Source organism: Prionailurus viverrinus, chromosome A2, assembly GCF_022837055.1.
Source record: "Prionailurus viverrinus isolate Anna chromosome A2, UM_Priviv_1.0, whole genome shotgun sequence".
Taxonomy (NCBI): domain Eukaryota; kingdom Metazoa; phylum Chordata; class Mammalia; order Carnivora; family Felidae; genus Prionailurus; species Prionailurus viverrinus.
In genome coordinates this window covers 17,520,986-17,536,371 of record NC_062562.1, presented here as the reverse complement: position 1 = coordinate 17,536,371, position 15,386 = coordinate 17,520,986, and the positions used below count along the sequence as shown (strand labels likewise).

Sequence of the window (15,386 nt, the reverse complement as noted above, 5' to 3'; positions counted from 1 at the left end):
AGGTGCTTGGCCACATGGAACCAGGTTGAGATCCACATATGTATTCTCTAACTTGAATCTCCAAGGGACCTTGTGGAGAAAGCACTGAGGTCCCCTCAAATCTGCATGTAAGCAAGTAGTTACATTTGCAGTTTGAAACAGGTGCCTATGCTGCCTCCTGCCTCTGAGGAGGTAAGCAGCCTAGATAAAAAGGTGATCCCTTGGTTTCTTTGCAACCCCCACCAAGAGCCCACTGAGCCAAGTAGCTCCTCACCAGCAGTAAACTAGAACAAAATGGAAGATGTGGATTAAATTATTAACTTGCTGGCAAGAAAGACAAGTGTTACAGTGCCAAAGGGGAGGGACTAGTGAAAGCGCTGGAAACCCGTGTGCACTGCAAAAGTGCCACGGCCCTCCTGGACAGGTTAGGTCAGTTCCTGGCGGTTCATTCTGCAGCTTGTGCCAAAGTTGTGAGCACAGTCCCTCCAGGTGGAGGGATAAGGGCAGCTCCTGTCACTCGGCCTTCATGGCACAGGAAGTTGAAAGTGGCACAGGCATTGGGCTGCAAAGAGAAAGCCTGCATCAGCTTGGCTAGAGATAGGACTGGGCCCTGCTCAGCACTCCCAAATGGCAGGACTTACCGTGTCCTGCACTTCCACCGCGATGCCCCGCTGCCTCATGGCTTGCAGCACCCCGGGCTGCAGTCGTTCAGTCCGGTCTCCGGTGCCCACCACAATGATCTCTAGGGAAAGATGGCCATGATTAGCTTATGGCGGGTCAGTGGGGAGGCTGGGGCAGGGTGGTTTGCTGGGGCTGGAAGCACCTCAGCCCTCCCCTTCTCCAGTACCTATTCGCGGCTCCAGCAACCAGAAGAGAGAGAAGCTTTCTTCAGTGATGTCCTGGTGAGTTCCTACCTGGGTTGGGAGGAGGCAAGTTAAGTACAAGTTCGCGCAGCTTTCCCCACAGAGCCCTTATCTGCTCCACAAAGGGGTAACGGAAAAGCCAAGTTTGCCAGGGACAGAATCAGGGGACAGGCCTGGGGCTCTGGACCTCTACTTCCTCACTGCTCACGTTCCACTGCACGACCGAGTGCGGGAGCAACGCGCAGGGCCCAAGCACACGATTTCCGTTGACCATGAAGCCGAGGCTGCTGTAGCTGTCGATATACATGGATTGCGGGGACTCGCGTTGCAGCAGAGAGATGCGCGTCCGCTGATACAGCTCATCGTCCGCCGGCGTGAGCCGATGCCCTCGCCTTGGAACCCTGCGGGTGGGGTATGCTCAGGTTCTAGGGAGCCGTTGGGTGGGGGGGGAGTCGCCGGTCGTGGGGGGCGAGAGAGTCAGGGACGCTGGGTCTGGACTCACCACAGCAGCTGTGCGAGGTCACAGCGCAAGGCGGTTCGAGCTCGGCACAGGCCGCGAAGAGCGAACGAGGCAACCATGGCGGACCCGCGTGCAGGGAACCCGGCGCTAGGTCAGCGGAGTCGTGGCGAAGTTCTCCGCAGCGCGCTGACAGCGCCCTCTGCGTCCCGGAGGGCACCGCGCGAGTCGGCTGCCCCAGCGCGGGATTGTGAAGGAGCCGGCCCGGGAAAACTGTCCCAGGAGGGCCCGTCCCCTACCGCGGCTCCGGTGTCTGCACCTGCCGCCCGCCCCGCCCCAGGCCCCCACAGACCGTCCTGGGGGAGCCGGACACCTGGTGGCGTGGCCGGCCTCAGAGCGCTGCCTGGGCCCCCGCTGCCGCTTGGTCCCCGGCCTTCAGCTATTAACGCAGGCTCCCGGAGCCTGGGGCGGGGCTGCCGCGCACCTGGTCGAGTCCCTCACACCTGGCCAGGGCGTGGGGCCAGCATCCAAGCCCCTAATCCCAGGCTTTGGGGCGTCGGGTTCCGAGGGCGGAGCGGCCAGCTCAGGTTTCCCCCGCACTTCTGCGAATCACGCCCCTCCTCAACCGTCACCAGCGCGACCGTTGGCGTCGTCGCCGCGCGTCTCCCGGGGCGTGGCCACGCGTGGATTGGCTTCTCAGGAGCGCGAGGGGGCGTGGCTGATTGGTTTCGCCTTAAAATGGCTCCAAATCTGCGGCCCCAGCAAGCGGAAGGGGACGCCGTGGTAGGGCGATTGTAGCTGTTCGGGTGGGAGCCACCGGGCCGAACGGAACCAGATATTGAACTAGACAGCTGCTGGAGCATCGCCCTGTCGTCGCTCACGCTGCTCGCGGCCCGAGAATTCCCCGACCCCCCGTCTTGAACCGAATCAGAGGGCCTACTGGCGCGAGAGTCGCTGGCGCCCGCGCGGGTTTCGGGCATCTTCGCGCCCCCACCGTGTCGTGGCCTCAAGGGAATGTTGACGCGTCTGCTACCCACGGGGCCGGGCGGGAGGGAGGTTCGGCATAGCGGAGGACGGTCGCAATGGCTTCCCGGGGGTCCTATCGCCGCCATTGGGTCCCCAGCGCTCCGGGCGCTGGCATAGTCACGGGACAAAGGGCCCGGGGTGCGGGGGTGTCCCTGAGGCGGGCGCGCGGCTTTACTTCCTCTCCGGCCCCACGGGTGAGCTTCCCTCTAGGCTGATCTCGAAGCCCTTCCCACCACCGTCTCCGCACTGGTGGCCTGGCTTCGATGGGACCAACAGGAGTAATCTTACCCTGCGGATCTAATCCGGATCTGGACCGGTCCCAGGGGAGACCCCCACCAACCTTCCTATTGTTTGGGGGCCCAGGTGAGCGCCTCGTTCCCACTACACTCGGTTTTACCGCCCACTCGTAGGTCCGTCTCCTGGTACTGGGAATGGGGGTCCTGATCTGGCCCCAGGACAAGGGAACTACCCCTCCGCCCCGGGGTCATTCTCACCCGCCACGGCTGGACAGCGGGCAACGGAATCCCAAAAGCAGCTGTTGTCTCCAGAGCATTCCAGCTGCGCTTGGATTTCGTTCCCTGCTCTCCTGCCAGAGCAGCGTCCTGGCCTAGGTGGGGTGGGCCAGCCTCTGACCCCCATACATACTTATTGGGTCGCTCTGGTCTCCGACCCTGTCTCAAGTGCGCCCTCAGCCTGGAAGTGGTGGGCGTAGACGTCGGGGAGCCAGGTTTGTGGTCATGTCTGGAACCTGGAGTGGCATTGACAAGGGAGGGCGTTTCCAGGGCCTCTGGACAGGGCTGCGATCGCGGTGAGTCCCACAGGGCCACCGCAGCTTGCTAAAGATAGCCCTTCACTTCCTGGGGAAAACCCACCCCAACCGTCTTCGTGTACCGAGAGTAGCTGTAGTCCCCAGCTCCACCTCCAGCCCCCAACCCTGTTAGTAGCTGCCCCAGGGTCATGCGCCTGCGGAATGGAAAGCGCTTTGGAATGACACGATCACTCCCGTTGAGTGGGCACCGAAGAAGCCATCGGGAATGTCGTGTCCGCCCAGTGCTCTTTCTGCGATCCCAGCAGGGCCTTGGAGCCCTGGCCCAGAAAGGGGTCTTGCCAAACTTTTGCTGCCCCTTTCTAGGGTTCTCTCCTTTCTGAACCCTGGGCACTCTCACTGCTTCAGAGCAGAAATGGTTTTCCCAGCACTGTGTGCTGTGTCAGGTTCAATCTCCATTAAAGAAAATAGAAGAAAAGGGGATTTAAGTTACATTGAAGTGAAAACATTCAGGATCCCTGGTGGGACAGAGGAAAGAACTTTGTCTCTCTAGTGGAATGGGATGCTCCAACTGGGAGCAGTCCTTTAGCTGGGGCTTCTCATGATCACATTGTTTATTTGGCTCAGAATGGCTCCTTGCCTAAACCAGGAAGCCGGAGGATCCCTGTTAAAGTACACAAGGTTAAAAGGAAAGCATTAAAGGCTGGTCATTTTGGGGGAGCCTGGGTGGCTCAGTCGGTTGGGCATCCGCCTTCGGCTCAGGTCATGAGATCTCTCTCGTCCTGAGTTCGAGCCCTGCACTGGGTTCTGTGCTGACAGCTCAGAGCCTGGAGCCTGCTTCGGATTCTGTATCTCCCTCTCTCTCTGCCCCTCCCCCACTCACTCTCTTGTCTCTGCTTCTCAAAAATGAATAAACGTTAAAAAAGCTGGTAATTCTGGAAACTATCTTGATGGCTCTAATTCCTCAAAAATCAAGAGAAGCAATTCTACGAGAGTAGGCATTTATCCGATGTAAAGACGACCCAAATCGCAAAGGAGGAAATACTGAATAACCCGAAACCGCAGAACACGAATTCTTTTAAAAATGAGTTTTTAGGTGGTCGTGAAATGTTAGCTGGCTGTAATGTTAGCTGCCCTATCCCACTAAACTCATTTGGAGCTCCTGACGTTTGATCATGTGTCAAATGTGGGGAATGAAACGTTATCACAAATAGAGGTAAGACTTCGAGGGGAGAAACAGCGATCTGGGCCCCACCCAGTAGGGAGGATCCTTTCCCTGGTTGCTAATGCAGGTGGCGAAGACAGAACCCTAGGTCTAAGATGGACCCGGAGATTTCGGAACCTAGGCCAGGCAGGGCAGACCGGCCACGCAGAGGGAGAGCTGGGGCCGAAGGTCGAAAGCGGCTATCACGGTTCCCTCTGGCGCACCTGTCAGCTCAGGGGCCGCCACCGGATACGCGCCCTGGCCTGTCCGTCCTCCCGGAAGTTCGACCTCCCGGGGTTTTGCTTCCGGTTCTGCTGGTTCCTTCCGGTCGCCATGGCGACGGGGCGCCTGGGGGTCGGAGAGACGCTAGGGGCCCTCAACACGGCCCTGGGGCCTGGCGACCCCGTGTGGTTCAAGGAGACGCGCGCCCGCCACCTGCGTGCCCGAGACTTTCTGGCGCCGCGGCCCGCATTACAAGCGCGCTTCGGGGACGGACAGGTGGGCGCGAGCGGCCGAGTGGGGACATGCGGCGGGGGGCAGCGCCGCAGCCCGCTCATCGCCCTTCCTCTCGCAGGTGCCCGAGCGTGTGGTCCGTGCAGTCGTCGGCCTGCAGGGCCCCGGCGTGGCCCCGGTGCTGCGCTGCGCGCCGACCCCCGCGGGTCTGGCGCTCCAGCTGCAGCGGCCCGCCGTCTTCGAGCGCGTGCTCGGCGCCGTGGCCGCCTATGTCGCGCCCGCCGCGCCCGCCGCGCCGGGCCCGCGCGTCCTCCTCCACTGCCCGGCGCTGCGCAGCGCCCCCGGCGCGCTCCGCCTGAGCCAGCTGCGCGCCGTGCTCGTGGCCGATCATTTGGCGCGAACTCTGCGCGCTCACGGGTGAGCGCGACGCGGGGTCAAAGAGGCGGGGGTAGGAAGCTGGGACGGAAGCAGCTGCGAGTGGGAAGTAGGGGGAGCTGCGCCGGGTGACAGGGCTGAGGCGGTCGCCCTCGCTTCGCAGGGAGAGTGTGCGCCTCGTCCCCGCCGTGCGAGACCCGCACATGCCGAACTTCCTGCAGCAACTGCGCGTGGACTGGCCCGCTGCTTCGGAGAGAGCCGCCACCGAAGCCCTGAGGAACCGCGCGCTTGCAGAGCTTAGCCCTGCCCAGGAGCGGGGAGCCCTGCCCCGCGGCGTCCTGGGCACAGTGTGCCTGAAGGAGCTGGTGCAAGAACGGGGACGCGCAGCTGGCTATGACCCCAACCTGGACAAGTGTCTGGGTAGGAGCTGGAGCCTCGCAGGGCTGGAGAGAAGGTGGGGACTCTGTGCTCCTGGCTAGCCTCAACGCCCTCGTGTTCTCTGCAGTGACTGAGGATCTGCTCTCGGTGCTAGCCGAGCTGCAGGAGGCTGCGCGCTGCTGGCCAGGGGACAGCCCTCCATCCCTGGTTAGTGACTGACCCGACTCCGTAGGCTGACACTGGCCAGCCGAGTGGCCTGTGTTCGCTCGGTGACCGTCTTCCTACACACCGTAGGCTGCGGTCCCAGATGCTAACGCAGACCGCTGCATGGTTGTGCACGTGGTGAGCTGTGAGGAAGAGTTCCAGCAACAAAAGGTGGACCTGCTTTGGCGGAAGCTGGATCACCAGGCGCCGCTCACACAGGTAGGTTTAGTGGCTTTCTCCCCGCCCCCACCAACCCGAGGTACCTTGAAAACCCTCAAGCGTCCTGTTGGCCAGCGTGTCCACGCGTGACACCTGATCCTGAGGGGGAGGTCAGGCTTGGTGAGTGGGTATTTGCCGCAGCTTGTGAGCATCCTGAGAGAAGGTGGGGTCCGGGGGCACATCCCAGAGAACACTGAAGAAACTGGACTGTGTCCTGGGGTGGGCTTGAAAGGCGGGGGGAGTCCAGGCACCAGATTTAGGCTTCTCGAAGGATTTGGTGTTGGAGGGTATCGCTGCCTAGCTGAGTGCCTGTTCTCTTCCCGACAGAAGCACCTGGTCTGTGGCCCGGTGAAAGTGGCTGGTGCACCCGGCACCCTCACTGCCCCTGAGTACTACGAGTGAGTGAGACTGGAAGGGAGGCCCCTGAGTCAGGGTAGTTGAGGTGGAGGGGAACTCCTCACCACCCCACCTGCCCTGCTCACTCTTCTCCTCATGCAGGCTCCGGCACGCCCAGGTGTGCAAGGCGTCAGCAGTGAAGCACGGCAGGGACCTGGCACAAGGTGCGTGCGCCCAGGAACCCCTAGCTGTGCTTTGCAGGAGGGGCGGCTTGTCTGCGTCCCTGCCTGTGGAGACTGACCGACTGCACTCCCTCAGACCCAGCCTGGACAGAGGTCTTCAGCGTTCTCTCCGTGGCGACCATCAAGTTTGAGATGCTCAGCACAGCCCCGCACGGTCAGGTGAGTCTGGGTGACCTACAGGATCAGGGCTTGGACAGCACGTGTGGTGGCTGCAGCTGTGCCCCCATTCCTCAGCTTCTCCTGGCCCTGGCCGACGACAGCATTTCCACAAAGGGCACCAAGAGCGGCACCTTCGTCATGTATAACTGTGCCCGTCTTGCCACACTGTTTGAAGGGTACAGGCACAGCATGGAACAAGGTCTGTACCCCACTTTTCCACCTGTGAGCAGTCTCGATTTCTCACTGCTACAGGATGAGGTGAGTGCCCTCCCCAGGTAGTTGGGCACCCACAGGAGTTTGGGACCTCATCTCCCAGCGCCCTTCTTCCTCCCAGGGTGAGTGGCTCCTGCTCTTCAATGGCATCCTCCCCTTCCCAGACCTGCTGAGCCAGACAGCAGCCCTGGCATGCACAGCCCCAGGGCTGCACATGACCGCACGCACAGAGACGGTGAGGCAGAGGAGACAGGGACAGACACTGCACACTCAATGCTTTATTCTGGGTTGGGCACAAGATCAGAGACCAGCCAGTGACTCCGTCTCTGTCTTTAGATGTGCAAGTTCCTGGTACAGCTCAGCATGGATTTCAGCTCCTACTATAACCGCATACACATCCTAGGAGTAAGTGCACAGCAAAACGGGGTGGGGGGTTGCGGGGGTGCAAGGGAAGCAAAGGACGAGACCAGCAGGCCCTTTCTCTCCAACAGGCGCCTCGACCACACCTGTTTGGTCAAATGTTTGCCCGTCTCCAGCTTCTGCGGGCCGTGCGTGAAGTGCTTCACACCGGCCTAGCCACGCTGGGCCTCCCTCCGCTGGACCATATCTAAGGCCACAGAGACCCCAATATCTAGGAATGTTTACAGAGTCATCACCTGAAAAGAAGATACACAGATTTTGTTAGGGACCTGAAACCAAAAATAAATTACTTCTATTATAAAGCCTGGTCCTATTATACGCAGTAGGGCATATTTTTGGTCTGCCCAGATGGCACCCTACTCACCTCCAGCTCCTGCTCTGACGTCAGGAACCCGCGGCTGCCGCCGCCTCCCCTCAAGGCACACTGGGCATGGGCACAGACAGTCACTCCTGTTCCACTCCGTCTGCGAGCAGGCCCCATACCCAGCATGCCGGCCACCGCGGGACACTTCAATCATACCAGTTGTAAACCTCAAGCCCCTGGCCCCCAAGAGCACAGCGGTGGCCAAACTCAGGGCTCACAGGCCAGCAGTCCATGTCAGCCACATCTGGGACATGGTACACGGTACTGTTCATGAAGGTGGGCTCACCATGCCCCAGACGCCAGAAGGTCAGCCGTTGGTCGATGGAGGCTGAGACCATAAGGCTTGGGCTTAGGATCTTGAGGCCTGTCACATGGGCAGCATGTGCACAGGGGACAGAGTATTCCTCTAGCACATGCAACTGGGGCACCAGCTCAGCACCCCCAGCGGCCTCTTCCAGCTCTGGTGCCTCCACAGCCAGCACAAAGACATGGAGGGAGCCATCCTCACTGCCACTGGCCACAAGGTGGCCCTCACGTGTGGGCAAGGTGTGCAGGCTGTTGACACCACAGCTATGAGCCTGGAGGGTCAGGCAGGGGGTGCCCAGTCCTGGAGGAAGAAGATGGTTATCAGGGCCTCGCTGCTACATGGGCGAAGGCAAAGTGTGAGGTGGGGAGGGACAGCCATGGTTGTACACTGGCTACTCACGGTAGGGAAGCCCGGGGTCCGTTGGAGGCTCCAGGGCAGTGGAACCATGGTCTAGCACAGTAGTGAGATCCCAGAAGGCCAAGCTGCCATCAGTAGCTGCACTGCACAGGAACAGCCTCCTGGGAGCCAGGGGAGGGCAGCTAGGTCAGTGAGGGGGATGGAAAGCAACAGGAGCCCCCACCTGGCCCATGCAGGACCACCATGCAGCCTCTCTCACCGCCGCTGGTTGGGTGCCTCATGTGTAAAGGAATGGACCTTAAGGACACACCGCTTGTGGTGGAAGGTTTCAGCCAGGAGCTGCAACCGCCGCCCAGAGTCCTGCAAAAGAAAGAGCCTGGGGGGCGGAGAGTGGCCCAGCTCAGAACCCATTCTGGACAACCTTCCAGGCTTTGTCTCTTGGCCCTACCACCCCCCATGCCCATTCTCACCTCACTGCTCCATCACTGCAGGCTGCAGCCACAAGGGGGCCAAGGCCAGGCCTGTCGAGCTCACAGATAGCTAGGGACATATACCTGCCGAGACCAGACACAGGTCAGGGCAAACCTGGGAGCAGCTGTAAGGGGCTTGCCCTGCGTGACACCACCCTACACTCCCACCTAGCAGTGCACATTACCTGGTCTCTGGATCCACCTTGATCATCCGGTGCCGATTGCGCTGCCGGTCCCAGTACTCGTCTAGCCGGTGGGACGAAAGGTGCATGACGTGGCAGGCGAGGCGGCTTGGGGTGCTGGGGTCTGGGGTGACCATGATGCTGAAGCAATGCATCTCAGCCCGGCCCCCCGCAGACACCACATGAGCAGTCAGGCCTGGCCGAGGATCCTGAGGGCCACCTGGGGTACCAATGCCCCACACGGCCAGCGCACGCACCGAGGAGATGTGATTACAGACAGCTGTAAGTGCATGGGCCGAGCCAGTGGCTGTGGGGAGCGCCAGGACACAGACAGTGGTGTCCTCGCTGCATGTGATCACAATGTCAGTCAGGCCAGGCCCCTCGCTGCCGGGCTCCAAGTAGTCAGGCTGCATGAAGCTGGGCATCTCAAATTCAGGTCCCAGAGTGATGGTGCCCACACGCTTTACACAAGTGATCTCACGGCCATGCAGGCTCTCCCGGAGGATCACGTGTGGCCTAGTACAGCCACCCAGAGCCCGGTACAGCATGACATCCCCATCCTTGAGGTAGGCAAAGGCCATAGCCGCCTCGGTATCAGAGAAGGCCCAGGAGCGGTGCCCTCCACCACAGTTAACAATGTGCAGCTTTTCATGGGATCGGGGACTCCACACCACAAACTCATTGGCATGGAAACCCAGGATGACCATACTCCCATCAGCCATCATACGGAGCCCAGCCACCCAGTTCATGCCTCGACAGGACTTCTGCCTTAGGACTGGCTGGAGTTGGCCACCTCGTACAAAGAGCTGGTAATAGGCGCCATCACGCCCTGTGGTATACACGTAGCCACCATGGCAGGTGACCGAGGTCACACCCTGCTTCCCGTGCAGAGAAGGGAGGGTGGACACAGGGCCCCACTCAGTTTCATCCCCACCACTGCCACTACCTGCTTCAAGTGCTCCAGTGACAGCTCCGGCCTTGCCCCCAATCCCAAGATCCTTGAGCAGAGCTGGTCTGGAGGGGAACAGCAACACAGAGCCCCGACGGTCCCCGCACACCAGGAAGTCACCAGGGGGTAAGAAGGCACTGCATGTGTGCCATCTCTGCTTGCTTGGAGGCAGTAGATACCGGCAACGTTCCTTTACAAAGATGGCTTTGCCAGAGGGTGCGGCTGAGATTTCCAGGCAAGCCACCACACCACCAGGGCCCGATGCCAGCAACAGGAGCTCCTCATAGCCACGCAAGGCCCAGCTCAGACTATGCACCTTCCCACGGAACAGGGTCAGGTCCACAGCTGCTGTTGGAGTGTTGATGGGGACAACCTTGACACGACCCTCCCCATTGGCCATGGCACACAGTCCAAAGCCCTCAGGACCAGGGGCTGCCTCCAGGAGGCAGTAGGACTGGAAGCGTTTATCCTCCAGCAGCTGCTCCCAGCACTTGACCTCAAAGTCATAGAGGTACAGGACCCCTGTGTCAGTCACTGCCAGTAGTCGCCATGAGCCAGCCAGCGTCACAGCCTTGAGGGTACCTGGCCTGCTACGGGACTTGAAGCAGAGAGCTGAGACCCCCGAACCTGGGTACCCACGCCCTACCAAGTGCCACAGCCGGATGCCTGAGTCATCACCCCCAGTAACCACCCAGGCCTGCCTCTCATGGGCAGCTAAAGCCCTGATGCCACGACCCTGGTGGCCCCGAAAGGCCTGAAGGATCTCACCTTCGTGGCTCCATACCAAGCAGACACAGTCCTCTCCAGCACTGATAAGGTAATTCTCTAGTAGCTTGACCTGCCACACACGGGCACTGTGCCCAAAGCAGTGCCCAATATTCTGTACCCGACCCCCAGGCACCCGCAGGTCACCCACCTTCCAGATGCGGACACTTCGGTCTTCTGAAGCTGTGGCCAACAAGCCTTTACTTTCCAGGTACGACATGCTGAAAATGACACCCACATGCCCACTGACCCGTCGGTCAGGGGCCACAGGCTTATTATCTATTAAGGCAGCTGCTGGGTACCAGACAAGGAGCTGATTGGAAACAGCACCTGCCACTATGGTCAGCTCCTTCCAGGTGTCTCCGATCAGACAGGCTGAGGAGAGGGTGCACCTGTCTGTGCAGGGCACCTCCTGCAGCATGCACCCTACCACAGGGTCGTATAGCACTACTGAGTTATGGCCCAGGGCCAAGGCTATGTTCCCCTCAAGCCAACGTGCATCCCAGATCCAGTCAGACATGTTCCATAGGCCAGAGCGCCAGAGCTCCCGGAAGCGGCCCTGTCCCCAGCTAACTTTCACAACTCGGAGTCCCTTGCTCCCAAACACAGCCACCATAGCCTCCGAGTCAAGGTCTCCGTTTGGTTCTGGTCGCACCCGGAACCCATGGATAAGATAGTGGCCAAGCAGGTTCTGCACGCGCTTCATCATCCGCAGATGGCCACCAAAATCGAGGCTGTACACCAGGACATCTGGCCCCTCACCTAGACAGAGGCAGAGAGCCACATCAGAACCTCACCTCTGATAAGTCATGAAGAGACGAGGGCAGGGAAAACTCAGGCATGTAGCCTGCGAATGCATTAGAACACACGATCCTGCAGGCTTGAACCCTGGACAATCCCCGGCCTCAGCTTCAGCTGGACTTTCAATGCTGACATTCAGATACTCAGTTCAACCTGACTTCCTCAAACACAGGCTCTTCCTTGCCCCACCTAATTTCTCATCCTTCCATTGGAAGCCTGTCAGCCTTTCTCCCAAATCCTCAGCCTCATCTGCCTCTACACGCCCTCTTCCGCCCCCCCAACCCACCCCTCCCCCAGGGCAGAGGCTGTCCCTAAAGGTGATCCTCCCACCTTGGGGCCACAGCAGAACGCCTCTGGATTTCCAGAAGCTTCTTCCTTGAAGCTCAGATGTGAGCATGTTCAACACTGATGAGAAGAACCAGGAGAGGCAGCCCCTACTTTGACAGCCAAGGTTCCCATGACCCTAAGCCACCTCCTGCCTGCCTTGCAGGCACTTCCCACTCTACTAGTTCACCTTCAAGTTCTCTCAACCATTGCCACCCTCTACTCAGCCCCAGCCCCAAAGCAGGAAGCTCACCACTTACTCCTCTAAACTTCCCACATCTTCTCATGTTCCGAGTGCTCATTTTCTAAAGATTTTGCAAATCCTCCCCACTACAGTGACTTTGGCCCAGGATATCACCTTAACCTGAGATGACATTAACAGTTCCTCATGGGGGCGCCTGGGTGGCGCAGTCGGTTAAGCGTCCGACTTCAGCCAGGTCACGATCTCGCGGTCCGGGAGTTCGAGCCCCGCGTCAGGCTCTGGGCTGATGGCTCGGAGCCTGGAGCCTGTTTCCGATGCTGTGTCTCCCTCTCTCTCTGCCCCTCCCCCGTTCATGCTCTGTCTCTCTCTGTCCCCAAAATAAATAAACGTTGAAAAAAAAAAAAAAAAAAAAAAAAAAACAGTTCCTCATGATATTCTTAGCTTGCAATCTCCTTTTTTCGACATTCAATAGACATGCACTGAGCATCAATTATAAACCAGACAAGGAACTAACTACATGCTGGAGTAGTAAGACAAGCACAGACCCAGACTCCTGCCCATCAGGCAGACAATAAACAGTATCACCCAAGTAAACTACATTGTTGTAACTCTGGTAAGTTCCAGGAAAGAACTATACAGGTTGCTTTAAGAATATAAAAGAGGGGGGCGCCTGGGTGGCGCAGTCTGTTAAGCGTCCGACTTCAGCCAGGTCACGATCTCGCGGTCCGGGAGTTCGAGCCCCGTGTCGGGCTGTGGGCTGATGGCTCAGAGCCTGGAGCCTGTTTCCGATTCTGTGTCTCCCTCTCTCTCTGCCCCTCCCCCGTTCATGCTCTGTCTCTCTCTGTCCCAAAAATAAATAAACGTTGAAAAAAAATTAAAAAATAAAATAAAATAAAATAAAAAAAGAATATAAAAGAGGGAAATCTATTCCAGAGGATTTTCCCTCCAGAAGACATCTGGCAATATCCGGAGACACATTGGTTGTCACAACTGGGAGCTATGCTAACTGGCAACTAGGAGTAGAAGCCAGGGATGCTCCTAAACGTCCTGCAAAGCACAGACAGCACCCACCCACCCACCCCCCCACCCCCCCCCACAAAAAGGATCTGGGCCAAAATGTCAAAAGTGCTGATACTGAGAAACCCTGGTCTCGTCTAAACAGACTGGGTGAGGGGCACCTGGGTGGCTCAGTCGGTTGAGCATCTAACTTCAGCTCGGGTCATGATCACACAGTTGGTGAGTTTGAGCCCTGCATCAGGCTCTGTGCTGACAGCTCAGAGTATGGAGCCTGCTTCAGATCCTGTGTCTCCCTCTCTCTGCTCCTCCCCTGCGCTCTCTCTCAAACATAAAATTTAAAAAATAATAATTAAAAAAGAAACAGACTGGGTGTCAGGAGAGGCCACCTTGCGAACATAACATATAGACAGAGAGGAATCAATAAGCAGTGGTAACCAAAGGAAGAGCAAGCATGGGGGAGATGGGTGAACCTTTCTTGGCAGATAGAATAGCAAGTCTGATGACCCTGAGGTGAGCACGGTCGTGTGGTTGGAATAAGAAACAAAGAGCTCAAGGATAGGCTGGGAGAATGCTCCTGAGGGGGTCTAGGAGACAAAGTTGCATGGCCTCAACTGACGGCAATATACAGACAGTGGCCACATGTATGAAGTCAAAATCAACCAGACTGGCTTGGGAGCTGAGGGAGATGCTCAGACTCAGGCACCTGACACTGGCTGTTGTTCCCTCTGCTGAGCTGGAGCACCCAGTAGGAATATTTCAAATTGAAGGCACCTGTGCACTTGGGCCCGGAACTCATAAGCAAAGAGGGCTGGAAATTCAGATTATAGGTGCACATGGACAGAATTTGAGAATTGCAGCAATACAAAAGTCACTCTGGAAGTCACTGGAGTAGAGGAATTCACTTGAAGAGCTTTCTGACCTGCATTTCCCAGGTCATTTTCTTGCCTAAAACCCTTCATGGGGCCTCTCTCCACCACCACTATGAAGTCAAATCTAGGCTTAAAACAGCCTGGCCTCTGCTCCTTTCTCCAGCACTTGTCCCACCCCAGCCCTGCTCAGCCTCACAGGAATTCCCTCTTTCTCCCGAAGTAACGAATTCTCAGCCTCAGAGCCTTTGGCATGTTTACCCTCTGCCAGAAACTCACCGCTTCCCTTCTCCTAGCTCATTGTTGTGGTTCTTTGGGTTTCTGCCTACCTATCTCTTCCTGCAGAAGCCTTAGGACTCTAACCCATGGTAGGCACCTTGAACTCCCAGAGTGCCCACCCTTCACCAGATCACAACTGGGCCATCCCTCCCCCCACACACATACCCACCCCCTTAGGATAGTAAGCAGCTCACTCAAGACTTGACAGAGCCCTGCCTCAGGACCCTTAAAAAACTCAGCAGCACCACCATCAATCACTAGTGTCCTCCAGTCAGTCCTCAATGCTCCCCAAGGGTCTGCTGCCTCAGGTCTCAGGGCTTTGATGGCCTATGCTTCTTGACCTGACCTTCCCCCAAGAAGCATCAACATCGGAATTCCTGGACGCAACCGTCTGAGAAGGGGCCTTAGCGTCTGCCTCCCCAAGCATTGGCTCACTCAAAAAGGTCTCATCTCTAGTTTCCCGCCACTCAATCTGGTCCTCCCCACCTTCCACGGAGAAGCCTCACACAACCCTGAGGCCACACCCCCGCCACCGGGTCCCGCCCTCAGGACCGCCCACCTTGGGGTCGGCTCATCACACCCCCCCACCCCCCACTCCAGGAAGGGGCCACACACCGCTCGCCCTCCATGCTCCGCCTCCGAAATCACTGCGTTTCCCCGCACTTTCCCGCAGCCCCATCGCTCTTTCCACGTCGGCTGCAGACTATGAAGGGACTCAGTAGCCACATCGGTTTTTTTTTTTTTGTCTCCATGGCTCCTCCGGCTGGGTCTCCTGCCCGCCATCTCCTGGGTTCCCGCCCCCCTCGGTCGGGCTTCATCCCGCCGCCCGTCCTCCTCCTTGGGGGTATCCCTTTGTTCTCACGGTCCCGCCCCACGCGAGCGCACGGTTTCTTCTCCACTAGCATGCGCTTCAACCCAAACCTCACCCGCCAACAGCCGATCCCCCACGCACTCCAGACCCGTGACCGGGAGGAGTATGAGCTCGGAGGTTGCCCGCGGCCAAACGTAGTCCTCGTGAGCGTCCATGTCCGTCCTCCTGCTGCTGCGGCTGCCCTGGCCAAGAAGGGAGCTGAGCTCTCGCGAGACGAGCCTTCCTCGCACGCAGCAGAGCCGATCTACAGCGGCCTTAGCAACAGGTAGCGGAGCCCAGGGTCGCCCGCTGCCGATGTCCAATCACGACCCTTCGCCCCACGCAATCCAGCCCGTCAT

The 15,386-nt window shown here is 58.6% G+C and overlaps 3 protein-coding genes across 5 annotated transcripts; 1 reads left to right on the top strand and 2 right to left on the bottom strand.

The window, feature by feature from the left end:
- Positions 1-276: 276 nt before the first annotated feature.
- On the bottom strand, positions 277-1,650 carry NDUFAF3 (NADH:ubiquinone oxidoreductase complex assembly factor 3). Of its 2 annotated transcripts, none has more exons than XM_047831374.1 (5): positions 1,345-1,650; positions 1,030-1,243; positions 827-893; positions 621-721; positions 277-541 (listed from the first exon to the last, which is right to left on the bottom strand). In XM_047831374.1, exons 1-5 carry the CDS (start codon positions 1,419-1,421, stop codon positions 425-427), a joined length of 576 nt encoding a protein of 191 aa, XP_047687330.1. In that variant the 5' UTR covers positions 1,422-1,650; the 3' UTR covers positions 277-424. The 2 variants fall into 2 exon arrangements, with proteins under 2 accessions (XP_047687330.1, XP_047687340.1); XM_047831384.1 differs by having other exon boundaries at positions 1,051-1,243.
- Positions 1,651-4,592: 2,942 nt separating this feature from the next.
- On the top strand, positions 4,593-7,596 carry DALRD3 (DALR anticodon binding domain containing 3). 2 transcript variants are annotated; one of them, XM_047831290.1, is made up of 12 exons: positions 4,593-4,793; positions 4,870-5,165; positions 5,287-5,543; positions 5,629-5,708; positions 5,796-5,924; positions 6,252-6,322; positions 6,423-6,484; positions 6,579-6,661; positions 6,737-6,919; positions 6,996-7,109; positions 7,211-7,279; positions 7,366-7,596. In XM_047831290.1, exons 1-12 carry the CDS (start codon positions 4,629-4,631, stop codon positions 7,483-7,485), a joined length of 1,629 nt encoding a protein of 542 aa, XP_047687246.1. In that variant the 5' UTR covers positions 4,593-4,628; the 3' UTR covers positions 7,486-7,596. The 2 variants fall into 2 exon arrangements, with proteins under 2 accessions (XP_047687246.1, XP_047687238.1); XM_047831282.1 differs by having other exon boundaries at positions 7,211-7,596.
- WDR6 (WD repeat domain 6) lies at positions 7,133-15,376 on the bottom strand. Its single transcript, XM_047831208.1, has 7 exons — positions 15,104-15,376; positions 8,978-11,450; positions 8,793-8,876; positions 8,582-8,698; positions 8,365-8,483; positions 7,659-8,265; positions 7,133-7,530 (listed from the first exon to the last, which is right to left on the bottom strand). Exons 1-6 carry the CDS (start codon positions 15,201-15,203, stop codon positions 7,805-7,807), a joined length of 3,354 nt encoding a protein of 1,117 aa, XP_047687164.1. The 5' UTR covers positions 15,204-15,376; the 3' UTR covers positions 7,133-7,530; positions 7,659-7,804.
- Between the last annotated feature and the right edge of the window lie 10 nt (positions 15,377-15,386).